At 40.0% G+C, this 17,834-nt stretch overlaps 1 protein-coding gene across 1 annotated transcript in view; it reads left to right on the top strand.

Annotated features, from left to right (window-relative positions):
- The first annotated feature begins 5,797 nt into the window (after positions 1–5,797).
- arhgap31 (Rho GTPase activating protein 31) overlaps positions 5,798–17,834 on the top strand; it is a 31,023-nt gene continuing 18,986 nt past the window's right edge. The window contains exon 1 of the mRNA XM_053618111.1: positions 5,798–6,779. Coding sequence (XP_053474086.1) covers positions 6,680–6,779 — 100 coding nt within the window. The 5' untranslated portion in view covers positions 5,798–6,679. The remainder of the gene's footprint in view (positions 6,780–17,834) is intronic.

Genomic DNA, 17,834 nt, shown 5'->3' with positions numbered 1-17,834 from the left:
AGGGGTGGGGTGTGGGGGGGGGAACCACCTGAAGCTGTAGTTTCTGTGTGCTGCTGTAATCCTGACTGATTTCAGGTTTCAGTATATCAAATAAATCATTTTAAAAGATGAAGGTGTTCAAGCTTTCTATCTTTCTCTTTCTCTCTCGTTCTTTTTCTTTTCCTCTTCCTTCTTTTGCTTTGTGAATGCGTTTTGCTCCGAATGCCAGATTTCAGACGGTGTATGGAGTGTATCGTATAGCTGAGTTTATTTATTTAAATTCATTCCAGTTTATTTATTCTAATTACATATGCGATTCTGGATAGCCTACAAATGTGATCGTTTTATAAAATCATTTCAGTAACCTTCATGAATTGCTCTAGATGTTGTTCTTTAAAATTTTTACTCTAAATATTTCAAAACTGTCTAGTTTGTTTTTGTTATTTTATCATTATAATAAAAATAATCGCATAAAATAATAATGAATCACTAGTGTTATTTTAGTACTAAGAATAAGTGTATATATATGTGTGATTTTTTTTATTCTTAATTGAAACATTTTGTGAATTTAGAAATCTTATAATAGTACTATTATGGTAATAATAATAATTATAATAGTATAGTATTACAATAATAAGTAACAGTAACATAATATTAAATAAAATATTACCATAATATATGTTGTAATAATATATATATAATAATATATATAATAATAATAAATATGAATAATAATACATGTATAAGTCGATGATTATTTTGTCGTTAATTACAGTGTGTCTCCAGCAGGTGGCGCCACTCAACGTTTTCTTCGGCATTAGACACGGCTCAGGTGCTTCAGCGCCCTCTGGCGGCAGGGTGTTAATAATGCGTTTATAACTGAGACATAGCGTAGAGACATAGCGTATAAACATATAAATGAACCCCGCGCCCAGAGTGTAGTAAACTTTTTATTACAACACCCTTTTGTTCGTTTCGGCGTCTCCTGTCTGTGAAATGGAGCGTGTGTCCCAGACGCACACTGAAACACACCCTGTACCTCAGCAGTGAGAGAGACGAAGCTAACGCTTTTCTGTTGCTTTAGCTCTTAAATTCGCTGAGGGATTTATTTTTTTTTAAATCAACAAATACACTAAAAACGTCAGGTGTGGATTTGTCACGAACTGCTGCCGTGTGAAAACTTTTACCTTGTTCACTTAATCCCTAAAACATAAATCTTCTAGCAGACCTGAGCGAGTAAAAAAAACAACAAACAAAACTGTGCTGCAGCTGATGCTAACGCTAATGCTAAGGCGCGTTCTTCTTTTCTGATGAATTCTTGACGAAAGCTGTAGATTCAGAGCTGTTTTTATTTGTGTTTGTTTTGTTTTTTTGTTTTTTTTTACTGAAAGCTGTGTTATTATTAAAAAGCAGGCCTGTACTTTGTGTGTATATAGAGAATAATAAAACAGCAGGCACACTTTCTTCCTGCCCACCACTACTTCTTTTGCTTTTCTTTCTTTCTTTCTTTTTTAGTTGAAACAACACCAGTTACACCCTAACAAAAAACAGAATATGTCTGGGACTTTTTTATTGACTAGACGGAAAATTAGTCTTCCCTGACCCATTTCCCGACGGTCTGTTTACTGTCTACTAGCTCATATACATGCACTGGAATAAATATATAACCAAGGTGTATATTTATCATGTTCTTGTGAGGGTGTAATATAAAAAAACAAACATTACAAACGTTCATTAAATGGAGTTTAATGCCTTTTGTTTTACATTTACTCTTGATGCTGTAAGCAGCCACGTTGTTTTGACCTCACTTGCTGAACTCGGAGTCGAGACCATCCTGAGTAGGAATTCCGAGTCGAGGGGGCGTTTTCCTGGTCGAAGTTTGGGGACATGGGCATTAGCTGAACTGTTCATCATCCGGGGCTGAGCCCAGATTCTTCTCAGTCAAAAAACTTTTAAAGATGTACTTCTAAAACGTACTTTTCTTGCATATGAGGGCTCATTGCTTTTTTTGTGAAAATCGGACAAAAAAGTTGAACTTATCATAAAACTTGTCGCCGTGTGTGATCACTGTTAGCAGTACTACCAGACCGATAACATTAAAACTGTTTGGTTATCTACCACGAGACTAGGCTAGTTTGGTGTCGCTAGGAAAGGGGAGGAACAGTTAAGCTATCATTGTTTAGGACGCACGGTGGCTTAGTGGTTCGCACGTTCACCTCACACCTCCATGGTCAGATTCCCGTGTTCGATGGGTTCGATAGCCCTGTGTGTGTGGAGTTTGCATGTTCTCCCCATGCTGCGGGGGTTTCCTCCGGGTACTCCGGTTTCCTCCCCCAGTCCAAAGACATGCATGGTAGGCTGATTGGCGAGTCCAAAGTGTCCGTAGTGTATGAATGGGTGTGTGAGTGTGTATGTGATTGTGCCCTGCGATGGATTGGCACCCTGTCCAGGTGTACCCTGCCTTGTGCCCCATGCTCCCTGGGATAGGCATCCCATGTATGGGATGTATGGGTTGGATGAATGGATGTATGGGTTTAGCTGCTACAGTGCCATGCAAAGTACGTTATGCTTTGGGAGCGTTTGGCAGAATCGAGAGCTGTCAGCTAATAAGACGAGTATTTCCATGTATTTTCCTGTAAACCCTGTCTGATTGGTCTCGCCTCCGTTCACTGAAAATTATAATTACTGCCGTCTTCTTTTACTGACGTTCAGTCACGTAGTGACAAAGTGCCCCAAATGCCCAGGCCAGGTTACGCCCCTGGTTGGGAAGTACGAGTTCTCTAATCGAATGCGGCATACTGCGGCTCAATCACTGGTCACATGGTTATAAAATATGAAAGGTGTATTCTGGCACTTTTAAAAGTGTTTGTCGATAATCGCATAATTTCATGAAGTAGTTTAGAAAAACTGAATTGCAACATTGCTATACAATTCTTCTGAATAATTTGTTCATTTCAGGATTCTGTTTAGTTTTTTTCCAGCCTAGGGCTCCACCTGCAAATTAAACACCGGCTCAGCGCTTAACTTTTTGAAAACAGTGAACACAGAATCGGTAGTTTTCATTTCCTGGGTGTTGGATGGTTAGAGGTCCGGTCAGAGTTTTTACTGTAATTTCAGTTCAACTCACAGCCAGCAGAGGGAGCTTAACATTACACATTGCCCCTTTAACTTTTCATTTTATCTCTCATCCTTTTTATTTTATTGCTTGTACTTGCACTTTCAGCTTCACCTGACGTTTTCAAAAGGAAATTGCAGGTCCTGTAAAGAACAGTACTGGATCTCAGTTCTGATCTTCAAAATAAATGAAACATTTCCGAGCACCGAAAGCAGTGGAACGGCGAGCACTGCGTGAAGGCATGCGAGACCTTCACATGCTCTTTTCGCACTGTGTGTCTGTCTGTACGTCCAACATGACAGGCTGACGTTCCTGAATCGCCCCTTTGTTGAGCTTGTCATGTGATCATGTGACCCATGACCTTTGGTACACATCACGAGGTCTGGACGTGGAGATGGACGGTCAGAGAAGGAACCCGTTTCTCATCTCACGCTCTGTAAACACTGGTGTGTTTTTACTCCTGTGTGAAAGAGTTCTTTCTGTGTTTGTGCTCGGACTCTGTGTGTGTGTGTGTGTGTGTGTGTGTGTGTGTGTGTGTGTGTTACGACGATGGGAAGAAGTTCAGACCATAAATGTCTAATGTACAGTTAAAACACTGATTAATTACTAATGGAAGTGATTTATCTGAGGAGTGTTTATTATTTAATGCATTGCAGCCCACATCAGATCTTATAGATGAATATGTGATGCTAATCTGCTCTCTAATCCTTCTCATAACCGCTCATAACTGCTCGTAACTGTTTTTAGATCAGTGTGGAAAATTGGGAAATGTGCTCGTGTATGTATGACGTGATGAGGTCATCCTCCATCCTGCTGTGAGCAACAACCGCTCATTGTTCGGCACCGAGCGAGAACTCAAACCCTCACTTCTTAGCGATGCTCCGCCCCCTGGCCCTGTCCGCGTGTTCGGATTGTAAACGTGATAAAGTTCCCTTTTGGTTTTACGTGACGTATTCAGTCCTATAACTGTGATCACTTACTGCATGCAGTGTAAATAAATGAATTAATGAAGCAGAGATTTTGCAGATGAACTTGTGTACTTATTTGAACATGTATACAGTAATTATGTCAAATTAACATTCTCACAAAGCGAGTGATTTAGCGCCCCCTACAGTGTGATTGGGTTTTGTTCAAAACAGCAACATTTAGAGACATTACTCCGACATCCGATAATTCCTCATTTCAGCATGCAAGAACATGAAATAATAAGCTCTCTCTCTCTCTCTCTCTCTCTCTCTCTCTCTCTCTCCCCTTCTCTCTCTGTCTCACTGTCTGACTGACTTGCTCTCTTTCTCTCTCTCTCTGACTCACTCACTCTTGCTCTCTGACTGTCTCTCTCTCTCTCTGACTCTCTCTCTCTCTCTCTCTCTCTCTCTCTGACTCACTCTCTCTCTCTCTCTCTCTCTCTCTCTCTGACTCTCTCTGATTCTCGCTCTCTGACTCTCTCTCTCGCTCTCTGACTCTCTCGCTCTCTGACTCTCTCTCTGACTCTCTCTGATTCTCGCTCTCTGACTCTCTCGCTCTCTGACTCTCTTGCTCTCTGACTCTCTCTCTGACTCTCTCTGATTCTCGCTCTCTGACTCTCTCTCTCTCTCTGACTCTCTCTGATTCTCGCTCTCTGACTCTCTCTGATTCTCGCTCTCTGACTCTCTCTCTCGCTCTCTGACTCTCTCTGACTCTCTCTGATTCTCGCTCTCTGACTCTCTCTCGCTCTCTGACTCTCGCTCTCTGACTCTCGCTCTCTGACTCTCTGATTCTCTCTTTCTGACTCTCTCGCTCTCTGACTCTCTCTGATTCTCGCTCTCTGACTCTCTCTCTCGCTCTCTGACTCTCTCTGACTCTCTCTGATTCTCGCTCTCTGACTATCTCTCTCTCTCTCTCTCTGACTGTCTCTGTCTCTCTATCTCCCAGTCTCTCTCAGTCTGTCTCACTCTCTGTCTATCGCTGTCTTTCCCTCTTTATCTATCTCAGTCTCTTTCTGTCTCTTTGTCTCTCTCTCTCTCTTTTGTAAATCATTAAACACCGTAGACTTTTCGATTGTTTTCTTTTTCCACACTTTTCTTCCATTCCCAGAGATGTTCATGATAATCGCAGCCGTTCTCTTTCAAATTAAATGAAGCACTAATCAAACAACTCTTTATAAGCCCCTCTGTAACAGACATTTGAGAGCGTTTTTAAAAAATATATATATATTTTTAATCGTTTAGCGACCTCTGAAACAGCAAGACGTCATGAATGTTGCGTTTTTTCTTTGTGATGACGTTGTAGAACATTACCAGGTTCTACAATGAAGTGATTTTTATCTTTCTAGCGTTATACCGGTCCGTTTCTCCTGGGACACAGTGCTAGGCTTTTATTAGCTTTTGATTTACTGTTATTAAATTGGGCACAATTAGCAAATACGACCGCAACGTTCTGTTAAAGCTTTAAAAACCCAGAGCAAATGAATCTGAGCATAAATCTGTTCCTCAGACACGTTAAACCCAGAGTGTGTGTTTGGGAGTTTTGTGTTCGGGTCTCATTTATATGATTAGTGTGCGATCTTGAGGGATGCTGGACAACTCTGTGTGTGTGTGTATGTGTGTGTGTGTGTGTGTGTGTGTGTGTGTGTGTGGTGCTGTCATGTCACAGTCCTTTTTGGCTTTGGAAGCTGTGAGTTAGGAAATGTCAGATTTATAAGTGAAGTGCAGGCGACTAACAGGAACCATGTGTGCTTCAGCCATCTGTCTGTCTGTCTCTCTCTTGCTCTCTCTCACTCACACCCCCCTCTCCACACTTCCCTTTCTCCCCTGTCTGTCTGTTTTTGTTTTCCAAACAAAGAGCCTTGTACAGGAAATTGTGGACTCTGGGAGCGTTCAGGAAGGCAGAGAGCAGATTTCCTGTTCAGACCCTACCTCAAAAAAAAAAAAAAAAAAAAAAAAGAGAAGAGAAAAAACCTTAAGGGAGCAAGAGAAGGAGTGGACGAGAGAGGAGAGACGGGATGAGAGAGGGAGGGTCAGTAATGTGTTAAACGGAGGAGAAAACACAGGCTGTAATTTCTATCCCCTCCCTGGAGCTGGAAAAAAAAAAAAGAAAAAAAAGTTTGAAGCCTCGTGTCTTGACCATGAGTCGCGGTGAAACATGGACGAGCTGAGAGGAACAGAGACGAGGCGGAGGAGAGAAAACGAGAAGCTCTGGAGGTCCGGCTGAGAGGAAAGTTTGAAGAGGAAGACGTAGAGAGGGGAGAAAGACGAGGGTCAGGAGGGGCTGAGGAGTGAAAACCGCCTACAGGAAACCGACTCACCGAGTCTCTGAGTTACTTTTTCACTCCGCTTTTGTGTCTCTCGGGCTGAACAGAGGAGAGGAAAAAGTGTCCGATGTGGGGAGTGACGTCAGCCTGGTGCCTCTGAGCTCCAGAATTCCTCTCCCACTCCAACACTTCGGACTCTCGGCCACCATGTGAGCCCGATGTGACTTTTTTTTTTTTTTTTTTTTTGGTTCCAGAATCTGTTTTTCTTGTTTCCTTTCCTTTTCTCCTCGGCTCTGTATTTCCTCTCGACTTCAGAGCTCGTTCGTCTCTGATCTGGATAAAACCTTGAGCTCCTGATGAAGAATAAAGCTGCCAAGCAGAAGTCCAAGAGGAAAGGAAGTGAAAATGCGTTCGGCTGTGACCTGACCGAGCACCTCCAGAACTCGGGACATGACGGTAGAACTTTTATTTTGTCTCTTACTTTCTTTATTCCTTTCTCAACTCTTATCATACGGGGGGTGGGGGGGGGGAGGGGGGGCACACACAAAAAAACACATCCTGCTTGCTCTTTTTCTTTCCTGCTCCCTTTGTGATGATGATGATGATGATGATGATTTCTGGGATTTATTTATTTATTTCTTTTTTAAAGCACCACCTAGGGTTTTTTTTTTTTTTTTTTTGGTTTCAGTCTTCCTTCAAGTTTGGTTGGATCATATGGAATTATGATTTACTACTAAATCCTTCTGTCAGTAAGCTTTTTAGCATAATATAATGAAAGTTTTCAATTATATCACTAAATCAACATTTTTAAAAGATATATTTCATGGTTTCCAGCTGTTTAGGAATGACAGAGACGTTATAAAGTGGACTGGGGCAACGACAACAACAAAAAAAAGTGTTTCAGGAGTTGTTTTTGAGTAAATTGGAATGTTAGGGCATGGACAATGACAGATTCACATTATTTTAGATATTTTAGACTTCCTGTGTCTGTACACACACACACACACACACACACACACACACACTTATACATAAGATTCCTGCTTAGGCTCCCTAAGGAGAGTGAAAAATAAACAAAAAAGAAAATCCGAGGAGGAGGAGGAGGAGGAGGAGGAAGGAGAAGCCGAGCAGTTCGACGGAGACAGAGATGGAGTGGGGAAGTGTTTTCACTGCATGTCGTTCACCCTGATTGTCTTTTATTCTTGTTATTGGCTATTTGTGGCATCTCGGTGCGGGCGACGCCCTCGTCCCCTCCCTTCAGCTCTGCGCCGCATGTGCCGTCCTCCCTGCCCCGCTGAATTGTGGGACGGCCATCATAATTGCAGGAAAGGATGAGAGGGTCAGAGCCACCATTTTAGGCTGATCTCAGATCAGATCTCTGATAGTTTGATGTTTATATGAGAAATAGTCCAGAAGCAGCGAGCTGAACTGAGATCAGTGAGCAGACTGGCGTGGTCGTGATTGTGGTTGTGATTGAGACTTTATTTGTTTTAGATTCTGCTTGCGCACACACACACACACACACACACACACACACACACACACACACTTTGTTCATCTTGGCAGCCTCTCAGGACTTTTTTTTTATTCAGCACAGAAAGATTGTGCCAAAAAATAACGCTGGTCCTTTTTTTAGTCGATCTGTTGCAGTAAGTACAGTTGTTAACTCGAGTTCTGTCTCACCGTCTGAACAAGCTTGGCATCAGTGAGACAGGGTGTGTGTCTGTCATGTGACCTTTCAATCACACAATATTTAAGACAGGCACGTCTTTACCATGCTATATGTCTGTAATTACGTCCATATTACTGCTGTGTTAAACTAGTGCACAATTCCGTACCCTGTCGACTGGATGACTGGAACAGGAAGACAGGAAGACATGGAGCTCATAGCTCATTACGCCGGTCTTACTCACGCGACACTGACTGTTTATTAAGTTCCACATTAACCACAAAGTCCTGCTTAAGACATTTGAATGGTTTTAGTGTTGGTGTATATTCACAATATAGCAGATTTCTGTCTGTCTGTCTGTCTCTCTCTCTCTCTCTCTCTCTCTCTCTCTCTCTCTGTCTCTCTCTCTCTCTCTCTGTCTCTCTCTCTCTCTCTCTCTCTCTGTGAGGTCCTCATGTGTGTATACTGTGGTTTGGATTTTCCAGTCACAGGACAGTGGGTCACTCTGCGGCAGAAACACGGTGTCTTTCTTTCACAAATAAACAACATTCACATTTCCCCGTTTCAGCATTTTTAAAAACTTCATTAGGTTTAATGAAATAATCATTTGGGATTATACTGGTGTGAGTATACTGGTGTGAGTATACAGGTGTGAGTATACTGGTGTGAGTATACTGGTGTGAGTATACTGGTGTGAGTATACTGGTGTGAGTATTCTGGTGTGAGTATACTGGTGTGAGTATACTGGTGTGAGTATTCTGGTGTGAGTATACTGGTGTGAGTATACAGGTGTGAGTATACTGGTGTGAGTATACTGGTGTGAGTATTCTGGTGTGAGTATACTGGTGTGAGTATACAGGTGTGAGTATACAGGTGTGAGTATTCTGGTGTGAGTATACTGGTGTGAGTATACTGGTGTGAGTATACAGGTGTGAGTATTCTGGTGTGAGTATACTGGTGTGAGTATACTGGTGTGAGTATACAGGTGTGAGTATTCTGGTGTGAGTATACTGGTGTGAGTATACAGGTGTGAGTATTCTGGTGTGAGTATACTGGTGTGAGTATTCTGGTGTGAGTATACTGGTGTGAGTATACTGGTGTGAGTATACTGGTGTGAGTATTCTGGTGTGAGTATACTGGTGTGAGTATACAGGTGTGAGTATACTGGTGTGAGTATACTGGTGTGAGTATTCTGGTGTGAGTATACTGGTGTGAGTATACAGGTGTGAGTATACAGGTGTGAGTATTCTGGTGTGAGTATACTGGTGTGAGTATACTGGTGTGAGTATACTGGTGTGAGTATTCTGGTGTGAGTATACTGGTGTGAGTATACTGGTGTGAGTATACAGGTGTGAGTATTCTGGTGTGAGTATACTGGTGTGAGTATACAGGTGTGAGTATTCTGGTGTGAGTATACTGGTGTGAGTATACTGGTGTGAGTATACTGGTGTGAGTATACAGGTGTGAGTATACTGGTGTGAGTATACTGGTGTGAGTATTCTGGTGTGAGTATACTGGTGTGAGTATACTGGTGTGAGTATACTGGTGTGAGTATTCTGGTGTGAGTATACTGGTGTGAGTATACTGGTGTGAGTATACTGGTGTGAGTATACTGGTGTGAGTATACTGGTGTGAGTATACAGGTGTGAGTATACTGGTGTGAGTATACTGGTGTGAGTATTCTGGTGTGAGTATACTGGTGTGAGTATACAGGTGTGAGTATACAGGTGTGAGTATTCTGGTGTGAGTATACTGGTGTGAGTATACTGGTGTGAGTATACAGGTGTGAGTATTCTGGTGTGAGTATACTGGTGTGAGTATACTGGTGTGAGTATACTGGTGTGAGTATACAGGTGTGAGTATACTGGTGTGAGTATACTGGTGTGAGTATTCTGGTGTGAGTATACTGGTGTGAGTATACTGGTGTGAGTATACTGGTGTGAGTATTCTGGTGTGAGTATTCTGGTGTGAGTATACTGGTGTGAGTATACTGGTGTGAGTATACAGGTGTGAGTATTCTGGTGTGAGTATACTGGTGTGAGTATACTGGTGTGAGTATTCTGGTGTGAGTATACTGGTGTGAGTATACAGGTGTGAGTATACAGGTGTGAGTATTCTGGTGTGAGTATACTGGTGTGAGTATACTGGTGTGAGTATACAGGTGTGAGTATTCTGGTGTGAGTATACTGGTGTGAGTATACTGGTGTGAGTATACAGGTGTGAGTATTCTGGTGTGAGTATACTGGTGTGAGTATACAGGTGTGAGTATTCTGGTGTGAGTATACTGGTGTGAGTATTCTGGTGTGAGTATACTGGTGTGAGTATACTGGTGTGAGTATACTGGTGTGAGTATTCTGGTGTGAGTATACTGGTGTGAGTATACAGGTGTGAGTATACTGGTGTGAGTATACTGGTGTGAGTATTCTGGTGTGAGTATACTGGTGTGAGTATACAGGTGTGAGTATACAGGTGTGAGTATTCTGGTGTGAGTATACTGGTGTGAGTATACTGGTGTGAGTATACTGGTGTGAGTATTCTGGTGTGAGTATACTGGTGTGAGTATACTGGTGTGAGTATACAGGTGTGAGTATTCTGGTGTGAGTATACTGGTGTGAGTATACAGGTGTGAGTATTCTGGTGTGAGTATACTGGTGTGAGTATACTGGTGTGAGTATACTGGTGTGAGTATACAGGTGTGAGTATACTGGTGTGAGTATACTGGTGTGAGTATTCTGGTGTGAGTATACTGGTGTGAGTATACTGGTGTGAGTATACTGGTGTGAGTATTCTGGTGTGAGTATACTGGTGTGAGTATACTGGTGTGAGTATACTGGTGTGAGTATACTGGTGTGAGTATACTGGTGTGAGTATACAGGTGTGAGTATACTGGTGTGAGTATACTGGTGTGAGTATTCTGGTGTGAGTATACTGGTGTGAGTATACAGGTGTGAGTATACAGGTGTGAGTATTCTGGTGTGAGTATACTGGTGTGAGTATACTGGTGTGAGTATACAGGTGTGAGTATTCTGGTGTGAGTATACTGGTGTGAGTATACTGGTGTGAGTATACAGGTGTGAGTATTCTGGTGTGAGTATACTGGTGTGAGTATACAGGTGTGAGTATTCTGGTGTGAGTATACTGGTGTGAGTATACTGGTGTGAGTATACTGGTGTGAGTATACAGGTGTGAGTATACTGGTGTGAGTATACTGGTGTGAGTATTCTGGTGTGAGTATACTGGTGTGAGTATACAGGTGTGAGTACACTAATGTGAGTACACTGCTGTGACATGCCTGTGTCTCAGGTGGTAGAGCGGGTCGTCCACTAATCGCAGGGTTGGCGGTTCGATTCCCAGCCCACATGACTCCACGTGACTCCACATGACTCCACATGCCGAAGTGTCCTTGGGTAAGACACTGAACCTCAAGTTGCTCCCGATGGCAAGTTAGCGCCTTGCATGGCAGCTCTGCTACCACTGGTGTGTGAGTGTGTGAGTGTGTGAATGGGTGAATGAGACACAGTGTAAAGCGCTATATAAGTGCACCATTTACCGTTTATCATTTAGATGCCTATTGCATCATCCATGCCACCGTTTTGATGCTGAAACATTTAGTGTGTGTGTGTGTGTGTCACGTTCAGCATGCTAAATTTTTAGATTTGAGGTCCGTTTGTTTAGCTAATAGCTAATAGCTAAGGTTATCCACAGATTAATGCCTGTTACTATATTATTTGATCATTTGATGAATATGATGTTGTACCAGTTTTATTTATTTATTTTTTTAAATCATACATAAATCTGTCATTTTATTAAATTCTTCTCTGTAGTAACTATGTAGTTAAACGGTATGTTTATGATTGTTTCTGCACGAATGTCCGTTTAGCTACGTCCCCAGCGGTTAGCCTCAATTAAATTATCGACACTGTAGGTATATTTACATTTACATCAAACATCTGCCATATAAATAAACGTATGACTTCTGGTATTATAAAAATCAGCTGAGTTTAAAATTGCTAGCTAGCAACAGTGGCTAATGTATCAATCATATGAATGTGTTTCATGCTTATAAGCAAAGGAGCACACATATTTAATCTGGTTGTTAAAAAAAAAAAAAAAAAGACATGCTAGTTGGCTACAAGAATACCTCTGCTATTGTTATTTTTATTATAATTCTTATATTTACACACAATCTCCCCCCATTTCCTTCACTTTGATGTCGGTTAAATATGAAGCAGATGCTATTCTGCAAAATGAATAGTCTTACAAACGAGTAACTGCTCTATAAGACTGTAATGTACAGCTGTGTAGCGCTACGCTATCTCTTGGTCATTTCATCCTACTGCTTATACAAGTTTCAGAAATGTGCATGTCAGTGTTACGACACAGTAATAACAAAGTTATGTATATCTTCTTCGAACCGAAATGACAGAAAATCATCACCACGTGACTCCCAGACGTTTACCGCGTTACAAATCGAACCGTCGAGATGTTCTAATGTTCAGCCTGAGAAGTGTCAGAACAACCTTATGTCACTTGACTTGAGCGTGATGTCAACCTGACATCAGAACGGAACAAGGCAGTCTTTATGATGCTTATTTGCTGAATCAAGCCTTTAGGTTTTTGCCCATCGACATAACGGTCCTGTACGTGTCATGTAGCGTTAGGAACCCCCGCCCTTCAAGTGTTATTATGCAAATACGCATATACAATATGCAAATCAATCCTGCAACAAGGCACAGTTCTTCATGCCAATAGTCATTCATTCCAATGATGTTCCATGAATATCAGTCTATTTTAGAGATTATACATTAGAAACGGAATTGCTAAAATGAATACAAATGCTGATTTTGTACTCTGACATGTGACGGGTCATGGGGTTTGTTTTCATATAACAGCAAAATGTGATTAAATAATGAGACCATAACGTCGTAGCTGCAGAAAACCTGGACAGGAAGTGAGTTTTATTCCGTGCGACCGCTAACTATCTCGAAGCAACGACGTTTTCTACATTTCCGCACAGTTCTGATATCCTACAACAATGATTTTAACCACAAAAAAAAAAAAAAATCAAATACAACCAAATATCTGTTATTTCTTTACTTGTGTACATTTCTGTTGCTTCTTACTCGGTATACTCGGTTTCTTTTTTTTTGTAGCACGGCGAAGCCTGATTAAAGGTCGATGATGTCATAGGTATCGCCAGACAATTAAGTAAAACATCAGTAAAACAGAGGTCTAGCCATCTTGCCGTAGTTCCTCTGAAGCAGTGCGAGTGTGAGGTGATGGTGAAGGCAGATTGTGCCGAGTTGTGAAATTACTTTCCGTATGACATCAGCGAAGAAACACGGCTCTGCTCGGATTTTCACACACTTGTGGGTGTTTTTAATCCATTTAAAACTCTACAGTTTGTATTTGCATATCTTTTATATTTTTATATATATATATATATATATATGTGTGCATTTGTTTCACAGCACACCTTTAGTTTTCTTTTCTGTACTGTCGAGGAAACGAGATGCTGTATAAAGCAACAGCAGGAACACCAGTATTAGAATTAAAGCTCAAATTGAACTCTTTTTTTTTTTTTTTTTTTCTTCGCCTCAAAACCAGAATTTATTCTTTAAATGCATGACTGGAACTCAAATGGAACCCAAAGTGCTACAGATTATAAATAACATGAGCAAGTATGTTAGCTATTTATTCCAAATGAGCTATAATAACTAGAAAACACACATTTAAGCTTTTTTTATTTTTTTATTTTTTTTTTTACACATGATGGCGTATATTTATTTTTATCCACAAGCAGAACTTTGCTGACGTATTGCAAATTTTTTTGGATGTAAGCGTGGTGGGGGTTTTTTTCCCCTCAGCTGCACATTGGAAATTTTTTTTGTGGTACAAAATTTACACTTCACCTCCTCCTGAGACTCGTTTTAGTGCCGACTTAATGACGAAAAAAAAACAAAAAACATTCTCTTTATTTAAAGATCCTATCCTAAAAGCTGTGCGTTTCCTCCAACCCGGTGTTGTGAATGTTCAGTAATTAGCTCTAATTTACTTCAACGTAAACGGACCACTTCACTCAAACCCTGGCTAAATACTGTGATTTACTTTATTCCTAATATATATGAACAAAATCTCTGAAGTGTTATGAAACCTCCGTGATCACATACAAGTGTAAGTAAGTGTTCAGCATTCAGTACATCAACACTGCAGCTACACAAACTGAGCAGAAACATAACATTAAGTACAAACAACGGAGTACTAAAGATAAAAGATTATACATACAGATGGTGTTGCAGCAAAATTGTACATTTTCAATTAAATGTAATGTAGAGGTTAGGGAGATGAATATAAACACTTATGAACAGTACAGCATGACTGATATAACGTAGAATTAAATATAAAATGTGTAAAGCGTACAGCACGGTGAATTCTCTCATCCCAAATCATTCAAAATAGTTTTCTGTGTTCAGAATAACTACAAGTTTACAATCTCCTAGATCGGGTATGCGTTTAAACTGTTCTCAGTGTAGACCTGATGTAAATGTTATGTAAACTTTATGTAGACTCAGTGTAGAGTGTTGTAAACGTTATGTAGACTCAGTGTAGAGTTGTTGTAAACTTTATGTAGACTCAGTGTAGAGTGTTGTAAACTTTATGTAGACTCAGTGTAGAGTTGTTGTAAACTTTATGTAGACTCAGTGTAGAGTTGTTGTAAACTTTATGTAGACTCAGTGTAGAGTTGTTGTAAACTTTATGTAGACTCAGTGTAGAGTGTTGTAAACTTTATGTAGACTCAGTGTAGAGTTTTGTAAACTTAACTTTATGTAGACTCAGTGTAGAGTTGTTGTAAACTTTATGTAGACTCAGTGTAGAGTTGTTGTAAACTTTATATAGACTCAGTGTAGAGTGTTGTAAACTTTATGTAGACTCAGTGTAGAGTGTTGTAAACTTTATGTAGACTCAGTGTAGAGTGTTGTAAACTTTATGTAGACTCAGTGTAGAGTTGTTGTAAACTTTATATAGACTCAGTGTAGAGCTGTTGTAAACTTTATATAGACTCAGTGTAGAGTGTTGTAAACTTTATGTAGACTCAGTGTAGAGTGTTGTAAACTTTATGTAGACTCAGTGTCGAGTTTTGGAAACTTTATGTAGACTCAGTGTAGAGTTGTTGTAAACTTTATATAGACTCAGTGTAGAGTGTTGTAAACTTTATGTAGACTCAGTGTAGAGTGTTGTAAACTTTATGTAGACTCAGTGTAGTGTTGTAAACTTTATGTAGACACCAACAAAGACACACCGCATTACAACTATACAACTGACAAAGACACACAGCATAACAACTACACAACCTATAACACTTTTTACACTTTATGTAGACTCAGTGTACACTTCATTTACACTTTATGTAGACTTTATGTACACTTTATGTAGACTTTATTTACACTGTGTAGACTCACTGTACACTTTATTTACACTTTATGTGCACTTTATTTATACTTTATGTAGACTTTAATTATAATTTTATGTAGACTCAGCGTACACTTTATTTACACTTCATGTAGACTTTATTTACACTTTATTTACACATTATTTACACTTTATTTACACTTTATGTGCACTTTATTTATACTTTATGTAGACTTTAATTACAATTTTATGTAGACTCAGCGTACACTTTATTTACACTTCATGTAGACTTTATTTACACTTTATTTACATTTTACATAGACTCACTCACTATGTATAGTTTATGTACATTTTATGTAGACTTTATGTAGACCTGTTTTTACTTTAAGTCGACGTCACGGCTGTAGGAGTGTGTAGGACGCGAGTGAGAGCCCAGTGGCATTTTTCCAAATACACTATTGTATGAGAGGAAGCGTCACCGGTAAGAGCAGCACCAAGGCCTCTGGGTGTGTCGGCCTTCCTCTGAAACAAACAAACCATTCTGAACTTCCTGCTCTGACCTTCTGCAGGACCAACGGCACAAAGACACACTGTGTTACTACTACACACCGACAAAGACACAAAGCATTACAACTACACATCGACAAAGACACAAAGCATTACAACTACACATCGACAAAGACACACAGTTGGATTGAAATTCATTAATGGTTATTTTGCCCACTGCGCTGCTGAACTCTGGATTGTGATTGGTCGGCTCTGACGGTAGTGCAGCTGCAAATCAGTGGTTTACATTAATGCACTCATTCTGATACATTGTTGTTGTTTTTATAGTAATAAATAGATAATAATTGTAATAAAAATTGTAATAAATTATAAACAGTCAAATTTTATATGAAAAACATATGAATGTTGTCATGGTAACGGGTTTGGCTGTAGTTAAATAAGTTGCTGAGGAAATAACAAATATTGAGACACTAATTGACTGAAATCCCAGACGTGACACTCCGTGACAGCTAGCTGACTAGCCGGCTAGGTAAGTTTGCTAATGTTATATTATGGGATGGTGGAAGGACATGGCAGTGTGTCCAAGCTACAGATTCATGCATATTCATACAGAAGTATTTTTGAACTCGGGTGAATTCTACTTTATTTCATTTTCCAATTTTATTTCATTTTAAACACATTTTAAACTCATACTTTCAGAAAATCAAGAATTGTAAGACTTTCACGCTTCCGTATGCCTGCTGCACCAATTTCTGCTTTATCTATTTATTTAATAAAGAAAATGATAATTTGTTGTACATTAGCAGTATGACAATATTCAGGTCTAGAGATATCCCACAATAAGGAAAAGCCTTGACTTTATAAAACAAACAATTATTCCCAGGTGAAAATAGCACAAATACAGTCATGTGAAAAAATAAGTACATCCCATGGAAATTGTTGGCTTTATAAATATATATGTAATATATATATTAGCGATTAGAACCTTCTTAGGGAGTGCAGGTGTAACCTGTCTTGTTTATACCCCTCTAATATCTAGTGTCTGGTGTTCCCTTAGCTATTGAGGTGTGTGGAGTCATCATACCAACATCTAAAGAGTTCTATAAGGCCTTCAGAAAAGAGGTTGAATTTGGCGCAGACCAAAGACAGCTTTTCAGGAGAAGCACCTCATACCAACTGTGAAGCACAGTGGTGGAAATGTTATGGTTTGGGGTTGCTTCACTGCCTCAGGGACTGGACAGCTTGCATTCATTTTTTGAACTATGTATTCTGCATCATATCAAAGAGCGCTTGAAGATAACGTGAGGCCGTCTGTCCGAAAGTTGAAGCTGAACCGAAAGTGGACCTTTCAACAGGATAATGATCCTAAGCACACAAGCTAAAGGGGGCAATACTAGCTTCTGAAGCCAAGGGTGTACTTACTTTTTCCACAGAATAATATCACATCTATTGATCTTTCTGTTGAATAAATGATTGAAAATGTAAATTTTCCTTTGTTTTCAAGTATATCAACTTCATTAATAGGCGCCGTTTCAAAGAGCATCATATATTTACTCGTCCAAATATGTAAAAAAAAAAAAAGCCGTCATTTTCCATGGGGTGCGCTTATTGTTTCACGTGACCGTATATATTTTTCTACATTATTTCAATAAATGAATGCTTCATTAAAGAGCATTTTACATTAGAATACGTAACACTACATGCAGCTACAGTCACGCACTAAAAGCTGGGACGCTGTGCTGTAGTGCACACTGTTTACAAAAGAGTAAATATTGTAATGAGAAAATACTTTCTGTCCAATCCTGGCTCTTTTTCAGAGAACGTCCCTCATTAACACGAGCGTGTGTGAGCTGAAACCAGACGCTTTGTACACAGCGTTATTTCTCCCAGCACTCCATTTTAATACCGCCACTAAACTTTACGGA

Source organism: Ictalurus furcatus, chromosome 28, assembly GCF_023375685.1.
Source record: "Ictalurus furcatus strain D&B chromosome 28, Billie_1.0, whole genome shotgun sequence".
Taxonomy (NCBI): domain Eukaryota; kingdom Metazoa; phylum Chordata; class Actinopteri; order Siluriformes; family Ictaluridae; genus Ictalurus; species Ictalurus furcatus.
This window is presented reverse-complemented; position numbering and strand designations above follow the sequence as displayed.